This window comes from Anastrepha ludens, chromosome 5 (assembly GCF_028408465.1).
Source record: "Anastrepha ludens isolate Willacy chromosome 5, idAnaLude1.1, whole genome shotgun sequence".
Taxonomy (NCBI): Eukaryota; Metazoa; Arthropoda; class Insecta; order Diptera; family Tephritidae; genus Anastrepha; species Anastrepha ludens.
The window spans coordinates 19,218,351-19,239,408 of NC_071501.1; the positions used below are offsets into that span (position 1 = coordinate 19,218,351).

General features: G+C 38.2%; 1 protein-coding gene across 2 annotated transcripts in view; it reads right to left on the reverse strand.

Moving 5' to 3' along the window:
* Nucleotides 1–11,491: 11,491 nt before the first annotated feature.
* Nucleotides 11,492–21,058, reverse strand: part of LOC128863470 (prolyl endopeptidase FAP) — a 200,809-nt gene continuing 191,242 nt past the window's right edge. For both annotated transcript variants that reach the window (XR_008454605.1, XM_054102636.1), the window contains one exon: nt 11,492–19,127. Coding sequence is in view for 1 of the 2 variants with exons in the window: in XM_054102636.1 (XP_053958611.1) it covers nt 19,065–19,127 (63 nt within the window). In the remaining variant the exon portion in view is untranslated. The remainder of the gene's footprint in view (nt 19,128–21,058) is intronic.

The following is a 21,058-nucleotide window of genomic DNA, read 5'->3' on the forward strand; positions in this document are numbered from 1 at the left end:
CGCCATCCTCTTAGCACCGTAAAAAATTTGTAAAATGAAACTTTCCTGGTTGCCCCTGTTCACTCATCGACGAATTCCGAGAAGGTCTTCCAAAATCAGTTGTGGTGAAAGAAAATATCAATGAGCAAAATCGTCATCCTCATTTATATGAATGCGTCATGCTCCGTTATATGAATTTTTAAGTTCATAAGAAATCTTTCTAGTGCATGTTCGTTATTATGAAAAATATAGACGTTGACTACATTACCCGAATAGCCCACAATACCTGATCTTACTCTATGGTTTTAGTAATCGATTTATTTCGGAAAGATGGGCGATTAGCCTAGGTTTTCTAGTACAATGATAGGGCTGCTACTTTTTATAGCAGATAGCTAGTATTTGGCTTATAGACATGACATCGATCCACGTTTATCTATCGGGCCGCTTGATACAAGACAGATGCCCTCTGTAACCACCACTATCCTGTGAATGGCGCTACATTCTGCCTTAGCTTCAGCGCACACCTTCGACCTTAACGACTTGGGAGCCCTTGTCCCTCTCGGAATCATTGCACTTACTTAGCCCCTTATCACGACAAGATGACAACCCTCGAGGCCCTATGCTGCAATCGGATTTAAAGGAAGTTATGGTAAAAAGCTTCCGCCCTCGTTAAAGAGGTGTCGCTGCTGATATTATTTTTGTGTTTGCTCAAGTAATATACTGGTGATTTGAAGGTGTATATGTGAGGTCTCGATCGCAGTAGTTGATATTCGTTTGAAGCGTAAAGATCCTTTCTTATCTGACTTCAAAAATGTCTACCTTCGTCCCTAAAAAAACAGCATTTGTGGGAAGTCATGCTTCATTATTACCTTTTAAAGAAGATTGCAGCTGAAACGTGTTGTAAAGAGTGGTTTTCACGCTTCCAAAGTGGCAATTTCGACGTGAGCGATAAAGGGTGCGAAGATGCTTCCATGATAGTTTGCTATCCAAAATTACTTCAATTTACTTTGCGGGGTGTGCCAACTCGGGATCCTGTACCTTCTAGTAAAAAGTATCATATCTGTTATATCGGCGCTTAACCCCAAGCCTGTCTGAGTTACCCATTGATGCACTGTCGCTCAGGTATCTAGGTATTTCCCTGTTACTACAATGGATATGTCATCTGCATATGCTATTAGTTTAGATGCCGTGCCTTCAAACTTCGTTAATAGCTCATTAGCTGCGAGTTACCAGAGAAGTGGCGATAGAACGCCACCTTGTGTCGTACCGTCATATGCTAGTTTAGTGAGTTAAGCTTTGTTCCATTCCAAAAGGTTCTTTACCCGTGAATAAACAGTGGGTTTTGTCTTTGTTGTATTTAAGCCCCTTAGGATGGCTTCCGTCGACACATTGTTGAATGCACCACTAATGTCTAGAAATATTCATAAACTGTATTCTTTGTACTCTAGAGCTTTCCCTATAACTAACACTAGTGTAACGCAGTCTCCTGTGCCTTAGACATAAAGTCTGACATCCTCTTTTCTCTCTGAGAAAATCCTCGACTCTCAAGCGTTTTTAGACGAAATGAGGTGAAATTGGTGGGCCTATATTCCTTTGAGAGTATGGGGTTACTTTTACCTGCTTTCGGTATAAAGACAACCCTTGCTTCTCTCCAGAGTAGTGGCACATAGTTAAACCTCAGGCATCCTGTGTATATCGCTTTTAGCCATGGTACCAACAGATTGCCCAACAAAAATGGATGGCATGGCTGGAAAAATCTGTCTAAACCTGGTGATTTAAATAGGTCAAAAGTGCCATTCGTTTTTTTTTAGCATTGCAATAATGTCTTTCGGGATGTTTACTACGTTATTTCTAATAGGCTCCTGACCTAAGTAGTCTATGTATCCTGCGTACTGAACAATTCTTGTAGTGATTCTTCACAATTATCAGTACAGTCTACGTTGGCTTTACGTATTAAGCTGGGCATAGTCGGGTGTTTTGATAATAGTTTCGTTTGGACTTTCTATACTGCCACAGAAGTCTTGCCAATGACTCTCACTTGGCTCTACGCACCTTTTTCTTGTATGTTCGTCGTAGATGATTATACTCTTTCCAGCAGGATTCATTATCGGCTACTCGAGCCGGCTTATAAAATTCTATTACGTTGCGCCCTTAGTTGGGGTGGGGAGCTAGGGTCATCCTTGTTCCACCAAGGTGAGTTTGATCTGCGTTTTAAGCGTAGGGGAGTGCATGCTGCGTGATATGCTTTATTAAGTGCCCTTGTTACCGTTCTAACACTCTCTTCCAGTTCAAGCCATGAGCTGAACCTGCGAGGTCTCAATGGTTTTTGCTGCAATAGCGCTTTCCTAAACAGATTCCAGTTTGTATTTCTAGGATTTGTTAAGGTTTTGCTCTTTAGCTTGGGTGAGAATGTTATTTTGAATTGTATGTAATTGTGGTCGGAGAAAGATGGCGTTTTTAATACTCTCCAATCTTCCACAATCGTAGAGTTATTCGTAAAGAGAGTTAAGTCTAGAACATTTTCGGAGGTGAGGTCAATAAATGTTCGTTCCTCCCCCGGTTTGTTATTTCTAGGCTAGTTTGTAAAATAAAGTTAAGTAGGTACTCACCTCTATCGTTTATGTCGGAGCTCTCCTGGAGAGTGTGATGAGAGTTAGCATCGGAGCTTACAAATAGAGCTAGCTTGCTTCGCTCGGTTGCCTTAACCAGCCTACGAAGCTCATCCGGCGGTGCTTCCCTCTCGTGTGACATATACATAGCAGGACCCAAGAAGTAATATTTCAGAGACCTGCATGGCTCACTGTTTTCTAGAGTTGTTCATGCGCTAAACTTCTTGCTCACATTCAGTCAATTGAACCAAAATATTTGGTCAAGTGCAGTCAGCTCATGCAGGCGAACGCGTAGTTCGGCTCAGTCAACACGTATGATCTAATGTCTTCGGCTCAAATCTAATCATTGAACAAAAAACAGCATTGAATGAAATTAGCATCGGCCTTTGCGTTCAAACGATCAAACTTGTTCAAAGAAGTAATTGTCATTATTGTAAATAGCACATGTTCGAGCAAACGAGCGTTGGCGTACAATGTACGCTGTAAATTGCGTTTCGTATTTGAAAGGATTAGTTGGTTTCAGCCGTTGTAAAATAATGTCAAACGATTATTATAAGTTTTAAGAAAAAAAAACAAATATGAAAATATACTGTTTTTGCTTTAAAATTTTGCTTGGTCTTTGCTATCTTTACATGCAAAAACTCATGCGGGATCATACGTGTTCAAACCGGCTCATTTGGCTCTATAGCCCTTTTATTCTTGTTCAAAAAAATTAATGTACAGCCGAACGAGCAAATAACCGAAACGGCTGCTATGAAGACGATTGGTGATAACATCGGAGAGCTAAAACGCAGCACATGATTTGATTGAGCTGAAATAAACAATGACAATAACTTATTTGAACAAGTTCGATCGTTTGAACGCAAAGGCCTGTTTTTTTGTTCAAGCGAAGCGTATGAATGTTTTACACTCAACCGGTGCAGTTCTCTGTAATATTTCATTAATGCAGACCTGAATAATCACCACTGTCAGGTAATCTGTGGAGAGATTGGTAAACAAGTAGGAAGTAGGTCTTTAGCTTACCTTATAAACATTTTGTTTCTGTTTTTTTTGTAAGTAAAAAGTCATACTTTAAATTATTATATTTTATATATTAATGTATTTATTTAATAATTATATCTTTTGATGCGTTGCATAGTTTATTATGTGTTTATTAGAGTTTTTATGTACTACATTCTCAATTAAGAATGTTTTATAAGTTTCGAATCATAAGTTTCGTAATTTTTCTATTATTCATCTCATTTCTAGGTATGGTCTTTGGTATACATTCTACAGTTAAGAGTTTCTTGTGTATCAATTATTAGTTTTTCAATTAATTCCTGGAAGTAAATGCACTAATTAGTTTTATTTAGTTTTCTTTTTTGGTTTGTTTTGATATTGCAATATTTATAATCGTAATTTATTCAATAATAGTTATCAATTATTTTTGTTTAGTAATCGAACTCTCAACATGCTCCACTAAATGTATATATATTTTTATATATTTTTTTTATCTACATACTATATAAATCTTCAATACTTTAGTATGGTAGGCGACTTTTTATTCTTCCATTTATTTCACTTCATATTCGTCAATTCGTTTTCAGTTGTATTAAATTCACTAATTAGTCATATTCAGCATTGAAGTAACAAATTATTTTTATATTTACTACGAGTATTCATGTATTTATGTAGGTAACTAATTATCCTTTTCATGGAAGAGAAAAAATTTTTGGATCACAAGGTTTGAGTTTTTCTTTTAGTTTAGTCTAATATAAGAACTAGAACTATTCAATTTCAATTAATTTCAGTTAAAACTTTTCAAATCGAGCTTAGTCAATTCGCTTGTTTTAAAGGTAACAATTTGACAATAACAAAAATTAGAAATGGTCAATAATAACTTTAACTTTATTCTCATTCACATTTACTACTTATTTTATATTGCATTTAAAAACATTTGCTATCCAATTCACTGGCAAATATCCTCAATAAAGCTTTTGCGCAAACAAAACATATTAACTTTACTCGCTTTCACTTGAAAGCTTACACTAAAGCTGCCCATTTTTGTTTTTCCTACATTTCAAATACTTCGCATAAATATTCAGAATTATTTCTAATTGTTAAAAGTTACAAATATGAAATGACAGCGAAGGTAATATAAAAAGTTATATGGTGGCCCAAAGTGCCTAAGTTTTGTGAAAAGCTATTTTTGCTGAAGTGAAAGCGTTTTAAAAATGAATAACTAAGTTCTACACAAGGTTGTCCCCTGTCGCCTCTTCTCTTCGCCATCATCCTAGACGGCGTTATGAGCCAATTGACGCTGCACCAAAGAGGCATCGTATGGAGTTTCACCAGACATCTTGAGGCTCTGGATTTCGCCGATGGCATCTGCCTCCTCTGACATGCAAGCGAAGGCGTCTGCCTGTCTAGACTAGTCACGCTGGCAGGCATTGTCGAGCTGGAGGTCAACATCACTAAGACGAAGGCTATGAGAGTCAACCACAATAAAGCAAGACATATAATGGTTGACGGATGCCCGGTGGAATTTGTCGAAAGCTCTGCTACCTCGGCTGCACTATCACGATAGACGGCGGAGCAGGTGAAGAAGTCAACTGCTGGCTTAGCAAAGCAAGGGTGACGTTAGGACGAATGCTTACAGTATGAGCGAGCTCTCAAATCTCCAGGCCCTCTCAATTGCGAATATTCAGCTGACGTGTGAAGACAGTATTTTCGCACGGAAGCCAAACATTGCTGGTCTCTAACACCATCATACAGAGGCTAGAATCTTCCGTCAACAAATGCGAAAAAATCGTCTGTAAATTATTCTGGTCGAACAACAAATGAGGAGCAAATTTTATACCTTCAGTTTTAGTGAATCATGAAATTGTCTGAGCTTTGGTTCAAGCTTTATTTTTTAAAGAAAAAGCATTTTTTTTTTATCTCTAAACTTTCGCAAGGAAGTGCCAAAACTGCAAATTTTTATTACATTGCAAACACACGAAAGTATTTTGAGCTACTTAATTTGATGAAATCATAAAGAGAGTTTAAGCTTTGAGTTAAGCTTATTTCGCTGAAGTGTACAAATTTCATGAAAGCTAATTTAAGCTTTAGTCCAGAACGATGCGTTTAACACATGCAACAAAGCGAATGCTTGGGATATTTTGGAATGCCTGTTTAGCCACTGCCCTGCTCTTTGTAAGACTCAACAAATGTGCCTAGGAGCAACATACTCGTAGTTTTCATACTTGAAGAATACTGCTGACAAAAGATTGAATGGCTTGTTTAAGCTCGCGATGACGTGCATTAAGAATTACGTAAAATGATATCTTCACCTACGGATACATAGCGCTGGCAACACAATGGATCCTAGGGGTCCAAGTGAGATCTTTTTACATATCAGCTAGAACTACCTTTACTAAATTAAGCTTTCAGCTTTAAAGCTAAGAAGGCTCAATCAATTGCTCTGAGCTTTCATTGCTTTCCAACTTTGTTTTCATGCATGTAAAACTTTCAATTCGGTGCTTTTGAAACGTCACCAGTTACTGAATTATCATTGCTTTGTTTGTAATACTTTGGCCTTTAAAGCTTTGTGCTTCGCTTACATTTCGAAGGGGCTTAGAATAGTAAAGCTATGTATGGATAGAGCAGGACAATGACACAAAAGGTGCGGCAGATTTTCTGTTTACTCTGAAAAAATCTGTATTGAAAGTTCAGTTACATAAAATATCATCTTTAGGGTGAGCTTTCATCGCTGAAAAGTTTATCGAGCTAGCACCATAGAACATTTAAGTACCTTAGCTGCTGTGAAAGAGGTCTGGCTACTGTGGTAAATTTTTTCGTACTGTGAAAAACTCCTTGGTAGAGTATTTTTTATCTAGTGAATTTTCTATCTAGAAGTTCTCAAGGGGCTTTGTCAATGCAGACTTGCTTTACTTTAAAAACTTCAATGGCCAATGACAAAAAGCCAACCGTTAAGTGAAATTGAAATATCAGTAATATTGAAACAAAATCAGTTAACCTCAGTGAGGACTGATTACATCGTCCCGACGGTTACATTCATTAGGAATTTTGCCACTTTCCTTCCATCTAAGGGAGAATGGAATAAAGGATTCTCTCTAAACAACTTCGGCAATACAGTCTATACAGATGGCAGTAAAATGGATTGTGGCGCTGGAGTTGGTATACTTTCTCCCAGACTTAAAATTGAGAAATCTGTGCGTCTGCCTAATACCAGCAGTGTCTTCCAGGCAGAAGTACTGGCAATTGGGCAGTATCGCTATTCTTTCGGATAGCCAAGCTGCAATCCAGGCACTGGGTTCGGCTACAACAACCTCTAAAATGGTGGAACACAGTAGGAATAGCTTTACCACCTTGAGTGAAAACAATAAAGTAACTTTAATCTGGGCCCCGGGACATCGGAACATTGAAGGTAACGAAAAAGCAGATGAACTGGCAAGAGGGGGATCTGCTATGAATAAAGCTCTTGCAAAATCGGTGTTCACATTATTAGGTGCAGTCAAGAATATAATTTTCCTAAACTACATCCGAGTAGCGTATTGTAGTTGGAGAGACCAGACGAAATGCAAAATTATCAGAACGTTATGGCCCACCTGCAACCTGAAGCAATTGTCAACATTGGTAAACATGAAACGACGGGACGCCTGGAGACTAACGGCAGTCATAACTGGCTTTTGGTCTGTCGTAGAACAAGCAGCCAAAATGGGCCTCCCTCACAACACATATTGTCATAGTTGGAAACAACCGGAAAAAAAGGAAACAATCTTCCATTTCATCTGTGAATGCCCTGCCCTATGGAAGGACAGAATGTTAACCATGGGCCAACCGCTGTTTGAGAGTCTCGAACAACTGTCTGGCTTAGATGTCAACAACCTAATAAGGTTCTTAAACCGCACAGGCTGGATATGGGCATGCTGTAAATAACCGTTAAACAAGTTGGTAACGAGGATGTGACAACAAAATGGTGCGGAAGGACTAGTTGGATTCTGGAATCCAATCTCCACTTGAAATAAAGCTGCTAATTCTCATACACTACATTACATTTCTATTCTTTTTTGACAGTTATTGGAGCAAGCCATGTGAGTATTCCTTGACCAAACTTTCTACCTCGCAATTGGAAACATAAGTTGTCTGGGAGATGAGCTTTCATTGTTCAAAAAACGTTATATCTTGCTTTAAGCTTCCGTGCAGTAAAAGCCCAAAGCATGCATAGCTTTCATAGTATTAATTTTCGTATCGAAAGAAAAAGGTTTTTCAAACTGCAGCTTTCATAACTTTAATTTTTTTTTAAACAAAATTGTTCTTTCTTATTTGAAACTAGACTCTTTAATGCAATATTTTAAATCTCAATCACTTTCTTTGCAAAGCTTTTAAGCTCTTTCTTTTCTGTTTATATTTACAAACATATTTCAGTATACATTTGTATAGGTATAAGTAACTACACTAGTCATTTTAAAGCAACAATTTTATCTTTGGGTCGAAAAAAGTGAATAGAAATTTTTATCTATATGTACAGATTTTTAGGTTTTACTTTGTTAGTTAAAGTTTGAGTTTAAGGCGTTTTAGTTAAGTTTTTCAATTTACGTACATTGGTTCGTATATTAACAAGTAGGTAGGAAAATAAGTTTTAACATTATTCTGTTTTTTTTGTCATAGTTACAGAGTTAATTTATAATTTCTTGTATTTTTTCATTTTCTTACAAACTTCTACGAACTTCTAATCTCTCCGTTGGTACTCGTATAAAAGTATGCGGTGTATGATACAGTAACTACTTTGAACAAATGCTTAATTTACTATATAACTATATTAGTTTTTTTTTTTTTGAGTGTTTAAGTATGCAGGTATTTCAAACCTTCAGATTTCAAACCTTCCGAGTTCAGATTTTTAGTTTGCTATTTACGAGTTGTAGTCAATTATGTGAATTGCATTAATTTTATTGAAGTCCGAGCTTCTACCTCATAACATTTCTTGGTGGCAAGCATGGGGCGATTTTTTTTTTATATGTAGGTAAGATTTAATTTTGTCATTACTCAAAATTTTAAATTTGCCTAAGATTTTTGAAGGCTGACATATTTGTTTCTTTTTTTGTTACAATTTTTCATTCAGCTTGAGTTAAGTTTATGGCATATAATTTGGTAAGCCAAAGCTAATCTTCTTATAAAAATAATCAGGTGTAATTCGCTATATTCTCAAGTAATGGCATATTGAAAATTAACAAAAGTTCAAGCATTTGGGTTTTTATGCGATTTGGGCCCAGGAGTGCTGAAAATACTGAAAACTGTTATTGGAAATTGATTACTGCATCGTCAAAAAATTAATGCAAAAATTTATTACATTAATTAAAAAAAAAAAAATGAAATCAATTTGAGAACAATTTTCAAACTTTTTGTTAATGTGGAATCAATTTTTTTTCGTCAGGTACATCGAAATGTACGTAACTATGCACGAAATTAGTACTTTGTAATAATATCCATCTCTTTTAAATTTTAGATATTTATCAATCCATCCTCGTAATAGCGCTCCCGATTTGTTTGTTTTCAAAAACCGTCTACTAGCGGCATCAATAAAAGATTTTTCTACATGGACTTGGCCTAGGTAGTATAGCGTAAGTGCATTAGCCAGCCCTCCCAAAGGCTGTGGGTTCGATTTTCATGTAAAACACGGTCCTCGCAGTTTTCCAAATTTACCTATTTCCCCTGTTTCTAAAACAAAAAAAAAATCTCATTCCTCAACCCCAAAAACTCAACCTTACTCCCGCATAATAGTCAACGCATTATTTACATTATGGCTGCTAAAACAAGCAAAAACAAAGAAAAGCACACAGTTAGATCAGTGGCGCCAACAATAGGAAGCAGGCGACCGCGGTAATAGCGCAGACACACCAAATTTAGCGAAGTCCTCAACCATTGGTGCGATCCTTCTGGCAGACAAATGTGAAACACAGATGGCGCTCCAAGCAGTAAGAAGGCGTTGTTCCTAAGGAACGACGGGTGGGTATTTCCAGTACTTAGGACTGGTAACAGCAGGCTAATCACCTACCCTGTCAGAAATCAAAATAGATTAAAGAAACCAACGCAAGACTGAGTCTTGTCGAGGACCTATGCTCCCGAGAGGAGTGAACAAGGAAAAAAATATAGGGAATTAAGTATAAAAACTACAGTCTTGAAATCCCGTTTTCAATCCCGAAATTTCTGTGCTGGATCCGTTTGAATGTCTTCAGATAACTTGTCAAATCTTAATTTAAGATAGCAATAAATAAAATAAAAATCACCGTCTCGAAATCCCGTTTTCAGTCCCAGAACTTTCATGCTTGATCAGTTTGAGTGCCTTCATTTACTTAGATAATCCAAAATTAATTAGGTCACAATGAGAACTAACCCGGCCACAACCCCAAAACTAAAGGACACTCGCAAATGGAGCATAGCCAAACTAAACATCGAAGTTTTCCTAGTTCACTTTGCTGCAAATCCCATGCCGCAAACTACATAGTAGTGACGCAAATTCCCTTGAAAGCGCCATGATACAGCGCATTGACCAAAGCTGCGACGATCGGCGCCCCAAGTAAGGCTACGCTCAAGAAGACCGCCTGTGTACTGGTGGACACCAGAAATCGCAGAGCTTAGACAAGCCTGTTTCCGCAATAGAAGAAGGTAAACCAGAGTCAGACGAAACAGAGAGACACAGCAGGAAGCTGACGATCTTAGACAATCGCGAAAGACGATGGAACAAGCAATCACCACTACTAAAGCCGCGGAAAGGAGATGCGAGACCATGCATCGCTGGCAAAGCCAATGAGACACTGAATCGATTGGCAGATGGACGGTGAAGTTCATTCCTACAATAGGTAAATGGGTTCAAAGGAGCTTCGGGGAAGTGGGCTATTTCAAGACTCAGTTCCTCTCGGGCCACGGATACTTCTGAAAATACTTATACCGAACACACCTTCTTTTATTGCGACAGAAGGATCGTGGAAAGAGATGCCCTGGGGCAGCAGATTGGTGACATCGCGCCGACTAATGTGATCGGAAAGATGCCTGAACGCGAGTATAACTGGAATGAAGTTAGAAGAACGTTTAGGGCGTATTACGGAGAAAAAAGATAGACCTCGACGCAGTATAAGAAGACGAGCCTATAGCATGAAGCTGGCTACAAGCATGGTGGACCCAGACGTGGGTGAACAGAATTAGTCCATTTCATGGACTTCGTTTTGGGCCCTCCCAAAGTAATGCAGAAAGTAGTGATAGGAAGGGAGCCTCCCCAGAAGAGGAGGAGGGATTGTTTAGCGTCGAGTAGTACGCAGTAGACGACGATCGCTGTAAGTGCGAAGAAATTTTGAACCCTACCTCACCCAAACAAAAAAAACATGACATCGTACAGCTATCCAAAGAAAATGTTAGCTTTATATTGCATAGGCATTTGACTACGAAAAACCTCTCTTTAAAGTGCGTGCCGCTTTTTTTTTCTTTTTTTTTTTGTCGGGACAAACTAGTAAGTACAGCACTTAGACGCAATTAAGTCCATTGTACTGCAATCGGATTCCCTTTTTAATTTTCTTTAAACTAAACAACCTGAAGAAATCTGAGTAGATCTTGTGGTGCCAAGGAGCCAAGGTGGTCGTTTCTTAATACATCAGTGCCAAAGACCTTAAGCCTGATTCTAGCGAAGGCGCAGCAGACGCACAGAAAGTGCTTTGCCGTCTCATCCTACTCTCCAGATGCTGGGCAGAGTGCACTGTCTGAGATGCCCACCTTCTCCATGAGCTTTGCCCATAGAAAGTGGCCTTTCATTAGTCCAACCAGCCTCCTACAGCCCCCTCTGTTTAGTCACAGAAGGAACTGCGACAGTCAGTTGGGCATGACAGGTAACATCAGTTTTATTCATCTGCAGCCTTTTTCAGCCTGCCAAGCTCGCTTGTGAGTTAGAGTAACCCGTTGGCTAACCGTGGCTTTGATGGCTGCAGAAGGGAGTGGCAAAACGGGCTCCGGGCCAAGGAAGTTAGCCTCAGAGCCCATTCTGGCTAAAGAGGCAGAGATCACGTCACCTGCGATACCCACGTGTCTCGGGACCCATGTTAGCATCAGGCTATTATATCTACCGCCATTGTTCAGCCTGGATTTACAAGGCTTCCCTACCCCTACCCCTGTTTTCCACAACAAAGTTCGTCGCTTCTTGAACAGCATACACCTTCGCTTGAAACACAGATGCAGGAATTCCAAGAGGTAAGTGCAGTTGCGTTCCGCTTGATTCCACGTAGACTCCAGAGCCGGATCCGTGCTCGGTCCTACAGCCATCCGTGAAAATGCGAAAACAGTGTTTGCCCAGCTCATTTTCTAAGTTTGACCACAGTTGAGCCTCTGGCAGCACCACACTGTATCTCTTGTCAAGCACGACTCTTGATGGCGTGGAGTCAAGGGGCATGACGAGGATTGTTGAATCGAAGTCCCTGCCTGCTCTGTTGTCCAATGCTTCTGTGTCCAATGCTTCTGCAGATGACCTTCAAGGCCTCTCCTTGGATGAAAACAGAAAGTGGTAGTAGACCAACCAGAGCATCTAGGTAATGCCGGACCCAAAGTAGTCGGAAAAGCTCCGATGCAACAGGTGGTCACTACAACGCAGTCTCGATAAGGCCCTCCTGACTCTCTCGAGAGGCAAACAGACAACGTCGTCCGCATATGCCGTGCGTAGACTCCAAAGTCGTTCAAGGTGGTAAGCAGATGATCGATCACCATGCACCAGAGGAAAGGAGACAGCACACCGCCTTGGGGGCAACCTCTATTAACCACGGATGACACCAGCAAATCTTCCACTGCTCACACCGAGACGATTCTTTGGGCTAGCATCGAACGAATCCAATTCACTAGCGTGCCGCGTTTGCTCACTGTTTTGTTTCATCAAGACAACGCACCGTGTTACAAGCCAATAAAAATAATGGCAAATCTATACGAATTGAACTTCGATTTGATCCCACATCCACTGTATTCGAGAGATTTGGTTCTCAGTGACTACTGGCTGTTCGCAGAATAAAAAAAAATGCTCGCCGGTAAGAAATTTCGATCGAATGAAGAGGTGTTCACTGAAACTAAGGCCTTTGAGGATTTTGAGGCAAAAGATAAATCGTTCTACAAAAGTGGTATTGAAATGTTAGAGCTGAGTTGGAATGGTTGCTTTGTTCTTGATGGAAATTACGTTGCTGAATAAAGCTAATTTTGAACAAAAAAAAAAAAAAATTTTCTTTCTTAGGTCCGGGACTTTTCAGTCAATGTGTTATATATAATTCTTACAAGCTGTTAATTCTTTGTAGTCTGTAAGAAACATTGAATTTCTAACTTTACTAAATGAGTAAATAAATAAAAGCGTAGAAGAAGAAAAACCACCTACAAATGAATATCTGTTACCTGCATTTTCCATATGAGTGTGGGGTGTTCCTATTTTAATGACCATGAATGTACATATGCTTATTTGCATACATGACCACGAGTACACACAAGTAGAAAAGGATTTATTTAATGCGAAATTTATTTGCGAATACGCATAATAAAAATGTCAAGCATAAATTTATTAATATTGCGGCTGTTGCCAAGCATAAAATATACAGATGCCTATACAGTGAAAAGTATCAGTGCGAGTGTTAACACTTTACCACACCTACATGAATGCCACATAAAAAAATTCCACACCATTTCACTGCATTTCCGCGCGTTTTCGACACCTTCCCTGTGCGCTTTACGCACGCCACTTTGGTATATTGCAAATTGTACGCCGGAAATCATAGCATACATACACATACATACATATGGCGGCACTAAAATTTATTAAATCCAAATGTAGGTATGCATCTGCGCGATAAAAGTTTCACGCGCGCAAAAAAACAAAAAAAAAAAAATTTGCATGTGCAAGTGTGAGAATTCGCATAATAATTGCCCTTTGTTTGTATATGTACGCAACATTTCCGTTAATGCGCGCCTAAAAGCAAGCTTCCAAAAATTGTACTTTGTGTCTCGCGTTTGGCCTTTTCCGTTTGCTGTTTCATGTGTTCTCATTTGGCTTTTGTTCATTCGCTCAAAAGAAAGTGTACTTCTTTTAATTAACTGTCATCACCGCTTTCAAATGCCGCCCCTTCTTTTCTTTTGTTCGCTTTGTTTGTTGGCTCGCAAAAATACGCACACATTAATCCAATTTTTCACGCTTTTGCATTTATGTTATTAACGCCAGGCGTAGGTGCATATGGTGGAGGGCTACGCCTGGGCGCAACAGTGAGTGGCTTACATAATTACGGCACAGGGAAGTGGGGAGGAGTGGGCGCGGGTGCGCGTACAGCTTTCATTAATTATTTTGAATTATTATTACGTTTATTACGCGGCATCAAAGGCTTTACTCTTCAACGTCACATCCATTGGGCGCGAGCGAGTTTAATTGTAATTGTAAATAATCCTCTGACAATGCCAACGAAAAGGTTAAATATATGAAAATTGTATGTGCAAGTCTCTTCTAAATGTGATAGCTGGATTTAATAACGAAAATCAATTTTAATACGAAAAGTTTTCACTGTCACTGTAACATTGTAGATTCTGGCATATCTACTCGCGTCATGAAAGGAGTGACATTTTGAAGAGGAACGAATTGTTTTTATTAAATTTTCAACATTTTAAGGTTCATTTCGGCATGTGGCTGGTAAAAGGTGGCCTTATTTTGTGCTTTATAGCAGAGGTATGAAACGAATTATGCTGCAAAACACTTAAAAATTCTAAACTTATGGGAAACTACTTGCATACATCTAGGCGCATTGCAATATTTTGGTATATTTTTATTATTTTTTTAGATTAAAAAAAAATTTTTTTTTGTTTTAATTTTCATTAAAAAAATAAAAAAAATAATAATTGGCGCGTACACTTCTGTTAGGTGTTTGGCCGAGCTCCTCCCTCCTATTTGTGGTGTGCGTCTTGATGTTGTTCCACAAATGGAGGGACCTACAGTTTCAAGCCGACTCCGAACGGCAGATATTTTTATGAGGAGTTTTTCATGGCAGAAATACACTCGGAGGTTTGCCATTGCTATTACATAAATGTTTTTTTTATTAATTTTGCTTTCACCGAGATTTGAACCAACGACCTCTCTGTGAATTCCGAATGGTAATAACTCACCAACCCGTTCGGCTACGGCGGCCGAATGGCGGCTAATTTTCATTAGTTCTTTATAAAAATGTAGTTCATGCCACAACAAATACCATGTAAGTCAAAGTTTCCAACTTTGTACAGAATCAATAAGAACTTGAAAAATGTTCATTAAAAGTTTAAACATTTTAATTATTTTTATTAGGTGCGCAACTAAGTTCTCGCTGTTTTTTTGATGAAAACACAACTTTATTCTGAAATAATCGTTGCCAGTGAATCATGGAAGGTATTGCCCATCGCTGGCTACTATATTACTTTTACACTTTTACCCAGCTTTCTGGTAGACCTCGTATAACGTTGCGGTAAAACTGTTTATCTTTTGAGGCTATCCACGGATCAAGCCATTTTTTGATGTCTTCATATGAATGGAACTGCTGGTGAGCTAGGCCATGCGCCATCGATCGGAACAGGTGATAATCGGACGGCGAAATGTCTGAAGGATATGGCGGGTGGGGTTGGATTTCCCATTTTAGTGTTTCCAGGTAGGTTTTAACGGGCTTGGCAACGTGAGGCCGAGCGTTTTGACTCATAAGGAACCTAAATCACCTGTTTCTGAATCATTTCCAAAGTATGCAATCGCTTGGAAATGGATTGGCGGGCAACTCCTAATTAAGCGCCATAAAGTAGGCACCAAAAAAACAAACCCCAAAAAATTAGGACCAAAAAACGCCCCAAACAGTAGGCACCAAGGAAATATAACGCCGTAAAGTAGGCACCAAAATATATTTCCTACAAGCTTGCATCAACAAACAAGCGCCAAAAAGTAGGCAATGTTATTTCTCTCTAGAAATTAGCAAGCACAAGGAAAAACTCAGGAAAAATAGCCTCAAGTGTATCTATGATATATATAAAGTATAGCTCTTTCTCTCCTTTTCCTCTACGATATATCCTTTTTTTCTCTCGCGGAACGAAAATGCCCAAAACGTTGCATGGCCTTGAAATTTTACTCTCCATTCTCGCTCGTCCATCGATGCCTAAGACGTTTCACTTCAAAAACTCTTTTCTCAAACCCAAAAACTTATCCTTTCCACCCTTACGCCCGCAAAATAGTCAGCGCATTATTTGCATTGTGGCTGCTAAAACAAGCAAAAACAAAGAAAAACACACAGTTACACATTGCATCAGTGGCGTCAGCAAGAGGAAGCGTGCAGCCGCGGTAGTAGCGCAGACACACAAAATTTAGCGAAGACCTCAACCATCTGTGCGATCCTTCTGGCAGAAAAATGCGAAACACAGATGGCGCTCTAAGCAGTAAGAAGGCGTTGTTCCTAAGTAACGACAGATGGGCATTCCCATTACTTAGGACTGACAGCGGCAGGTTGATCATCTACCCTGTCAGAAATCAAATAGTTTAACGAAACCAACGCAAGCCTGAATCTTGTCGAGACCCTATGCTCCCGAGAGGAGTGAACAAGGAAAAAAAAAATAGTTGCATTTATTTTCTTTATTTTGGGCGTCAGCTTAGTAGTCCCTTTGTGCAAAAAACAGTTCATTTGATAAAGCCGCTCATGAAAATGTAGACCACTGTATATTTTTTCAATGGAATTTTTAAATAAAATAATGGTTACAAATAAATTAAACTAAATAAGAGAGATTAGTTAGTTTAGGTTAGATTATTGTGGTAGTCGGTCTGCACGCCCAGCTCACTTAGACCTTACAGGTCCGTTGTGATACCACTGTGCTACACGGGAACCTCATTTACGTTCCTTCGTGGAACCATTTTGTGGCTCTTATGAAACGTAGTATTGATCCCAACCCCACGCCAGACAGCTCTGTAAGAAAATTAAAAAAGTATTTACCTAGACAACCTGCTTTAATTTTAGTTGGGGTTGGACAATTGCAGAGGAAGTGCTCAACTGTTTCTTCCGCTTCCTCATCTCGGCAACTTCTGCAATATTCATGAGAGAAAACCCTTAGTCTCGAGGAATGCCTGCCAAATAGCCAATGACCGGTTAAACAAGCCATGGCCTTCGAGATATTGTCTCTTGAGAGACTAATCAATTCCTTTGTTCTTTTCTTGTTTATTTGCGGCCCTAGTAGCTTAGCTGTTAGACACGTTGGCTCCTTGGATAATGTGTTTTTTTATTATTAGCTTACTCGTGCCCATGGGTATTCCAATGGTACTTTTATCACGGAACAGTTGAAGAGCAGTACCTTTCCTGGCTAGCTCATCAGCTTTACAGTTTCCCTCAATATCTCTATGCCCCGGAACCCAAATAAGGCTGACTTTGAATACGGCATTATTATCATTTAGAGCTGCCCGGCATTCCTGTGCAACCTTCGATCTTAGTATAGCCGCAATCATTGATTTGATGGCCGCCTGGCTATCCGAGAATATATTTATAGTCGTTTTTGTTAGCACCCTTCCCTTCACTTCCCTTTTAGCTAGCACCTCTACGTGATAGACGCTGCAATAGTCTGGTAGTCGAACGTATAGTTCCAGCCTAATTCCTTCGAGAAAACTCCATAGGCAACCTTATCGTCTGTAGAGATTAGTTTTAAGTACCATAATAAAAATTGCATACTTTTTTGCGTAAAATTACAAAAAAAAAAATCCTCTCACTAACCGCAAGCTTTTGCTACAACTCGAAATAAATTTTGTAAAATTCAAAATTTATATAATGAATTTCTAAAATATCTGAAATATTTAGCACTACTAATATTTTGATAATTGCATACTTTTGGGCGTTACTTGCTTGTAAAGCTATGTGCTTTTACCACTAATTAAATTCAAGCGCTAAATGCGACAGTAGAAAAAAGCGCGATACCTACTTACACACACACAAATACATGCGAAATTCCAAAACTCAAGCGCTTAATTCTCAACTAATGTCCCTTCATGTATTATTATTGTAGCTAAATTTATATAATATTTGTATGTATGTATGCATACATTGTTTAGGTATCTATATACATACATATATGTATGTATGTATGTATGTATGTATATTTTCAATCTTAATATCGCAGCTAATTTTGAGCTTTCCTTTCGTGTAACTTAACTTTTTGAGTCAATTGCATTTGCTGAATTTTAATTAAAATAATTTTGCTTTAATATATTAATTAATTTTTTTTAATAATTATTTTTTTTTTAATTAATTTTTTTTTATTTTCGCTATTTTAAATTTTATATTTTATTACTAAATATTATTTTTAAACTTCACTTTTTCATTTAAAACTTTTAAATATATAGTATTCAATATTTTCACTACTACTTTAGAAATGTACTTTTTATGCTATTTGCTCAATTTTTAAAATTTACACAATTCTTAATTCAACACTTAAAGTACTAATTATCTTCGAGTTTTTATTAAAAAATATTATTTCTTGCTTTATGCAAATTTTCTAAAATGAAAATTAAGGAAACGCGTTACTGTAATGATAAGCAAAAGAAATTTGTAATTGCCTTACTCAATACGAGGGGGTTTTTAGCAACCGAATTATGTATCTCGCATGCCAGTCACATTCGCGTGAGAATATAAAATAATTAGCCCTTGTGTGTAGCATTAAAGGGGCGGCAATGAACAAGCGGCTAATTGTTGCTTTTGCATTAGCTCAACACTGGTGGGTAGTGGCAGAAAGTATGCAATCGTTAATTGTGTGCCATTTGCCATTCACACGAAAATGAGATTAGCACTCGCGATACATGATCGGGCGGTTTTCTATTTTCATTATTTCTACCTTTTGAAATGAGCTGCTATTTTATTCTCAGCTTTTTAGCTTACATTTCATTTTTGAATTTAAGTTTTAACTTTCATTTTGTACGCGCTTTATTTGGTCTATTGCATTTGTGGTTTTGGGCATTATTTTCGAATTCGGTGCTTCGAATCGAATTTGGCGAATTCTTTAGCTTAAGTCAGTTTCACTTGATTACGCTTTGATTTTCGGTTCTCTACATGGACTTTGTTTGATTTTCTGATTGTACTTTTTTTGTTTCAAAATTTTTATTTTTAATTATTTATTTATTTATTTTTTTCTAACTTTGTTGCGTTCAAAAAATATATAAATTTTGGGCACAGCAAACAGTGTTGATTTTATTTATCTTCTTCGCTTCGGCACGAGTATAGACTACGTTTTGGCGCTCGGGCATTTAGTTGCTGTTGCTTTTGTGTTTAGTTCACAACCATTTAAAATTTGTAATTCTCGGCTTGTTTGTATTATTGCAAGTAATTTTGATTTCAAATTTCTATTTATCAGAAAAAAAAGAAAGCAAAATTGTAATAATAAAAAATATTACGAATTTGAGCATAATTTCAGGCATCACTGCGTTCAATTTAAATTAACCAATATTAAAGCATATTCGTAACTTTATTGCTGTTGTATATCACTACCACCACCGTTTCCAAGGCCAGCTTTTGATTCGGGCGGTACCTGCGGTGAAGAGAGTAACAACGGAGATGTTATAAAATTTAAATGTAACTAAGAAAATGTTCAAATAAATACAAAAATGTAATTTTTTTTTAAATAGTACAATAAAAAATATTTATTCAAAAGAGCTTGTTTGAGTATAAAGCGCTTTCGTGTGCACAGGCAGCAAAAACATAAAATAAACCAGCATAAATTTAGGCGTACAAAAATTAGTATGACACTGAAAGTATTGCAGGTTAGTGAAACAGATAAAATAAGTTGTGGTCGTGGTTAGTAGACAAAGCAAGCTAAACTAAAAGCTTGTAGATACAAAAAAATGTTCAAGATACAGGGTGTTTCAGCAAGCGGTTTGTTGAAATGAGCTACTTTTAAAAAGAGTTCTCTTTTAGGCGAAAAAAGTGCACGCTGGTGCTCAAAAAAGATTTCGTTAGCCCTACACTTCTATGCCCTTAAGTCACGCCGCTCATTTGATGACTCAACGCAGCGCTTCCAAAAAGGGTGTGCCCCAATAGTCGACGTTCGCGAATGCTTCGCAATGAGGCGATTGTTTCACCATTTATGACAAGTGGAAGAGGTGCAGTACCCACTTCGCACTTAAGCGTGCTAAACATTTTAGTCTACCAAAAACAAAAAAAAAACTGGAGCAAACTACCATCCACTATATGTTGAGTGCCTGTTCTGGTTGCAAGAGCCCCATATACGACACTTTTGTTCTAGTGAATATGAATCGTCTTCTCGGTATGATATCCTAATCAAGCAACATGTTTGTGGATATAACTGGAATTGAGACGCACAAGCCAGTTGGTCGACTATATCGTGTACCTGTGCAGATGACTTCACGATCAATAGTGATTTGTACGAATGGATGTTACTGATTGATCTCAGAGACTTCCTACCTTGTCATTGGCTTACGCCTGACTGTTTTTAAAGAGGAGTTGCACAACTTATTTCTCAGAAAGCGCAGAAGAGATGGAGCTCCATTGCTTCATGTGCTATTTCGAAAACCCTTTAGTGTCTATAGAATACACAGAGGATTCATAAAGTCCTATGGACTCCATACCATTCAATTTCCAAACTCGGAGCTGTGTTTACCGGTCATTGGATGGAAAAGTTAGATCTACCATTTATCCCCCATTGCAGAAGTTGTGGGGACTTTTCAGAGAAGAGGACTGTTAAGCACTTTCCCAACATACTTGGGTTTGGCAACCAGGCGATTAAGGGTATTCTTTTCTTCGCCAGCTTGGGGCAGTGTGCCAATCAAATCTCACCAATATTCTCCATTCATCAACAGCTCTGGCTGGTTGAGATATCTGTCTGTTGGAGGTTTCATAACGCTATCGAAATGGCGCTTTAGTGTTACTTGGGGAGTGCCAGATTGAAGAGCCACCTACCATGTGGCCAGTAGGGACTTTCCTTTATACCATCGCACAATTTATTACACTTCTTCTTCGCTTTCCCATGTTTATATTTAGTTTTATATTTTTCCTTCGTTTGAAAGGGAGAAGTTACAGCAGCTTCGTTCGTTTACTCTAACGGCCTCCTTGTTACCGTTGATGCCTTAGAGAATAGGTATCCAGAGAAGCTGAAGCTACTTATGCATATTTGTTGAATTTAATCTCCCTAGGCATACTGGGACTAATGAGTGGTTCATTTCAAGTAATGCTAGAGCGCTGAGTGCTGCTTGCTCTCACCTTAAATTGGAGGAGGAGATCGACAACGAAATTTCCATTTTGACCTGATTGAAGGCAAGCATGTTGAACTCCTTACATTTGTAATTTTAGTTTATTTTTTCACTTTGACTCATGAAAATACATACCAATTTAAAATAAAATAACTTTGTAGAAACACCCTGTATAATTTGTATTACTTCATGGAAGTTTTTAATTAGTTTTTATGTAAAGCAAAATTCCAGTTTCAAATAGGAGTGTGTATTT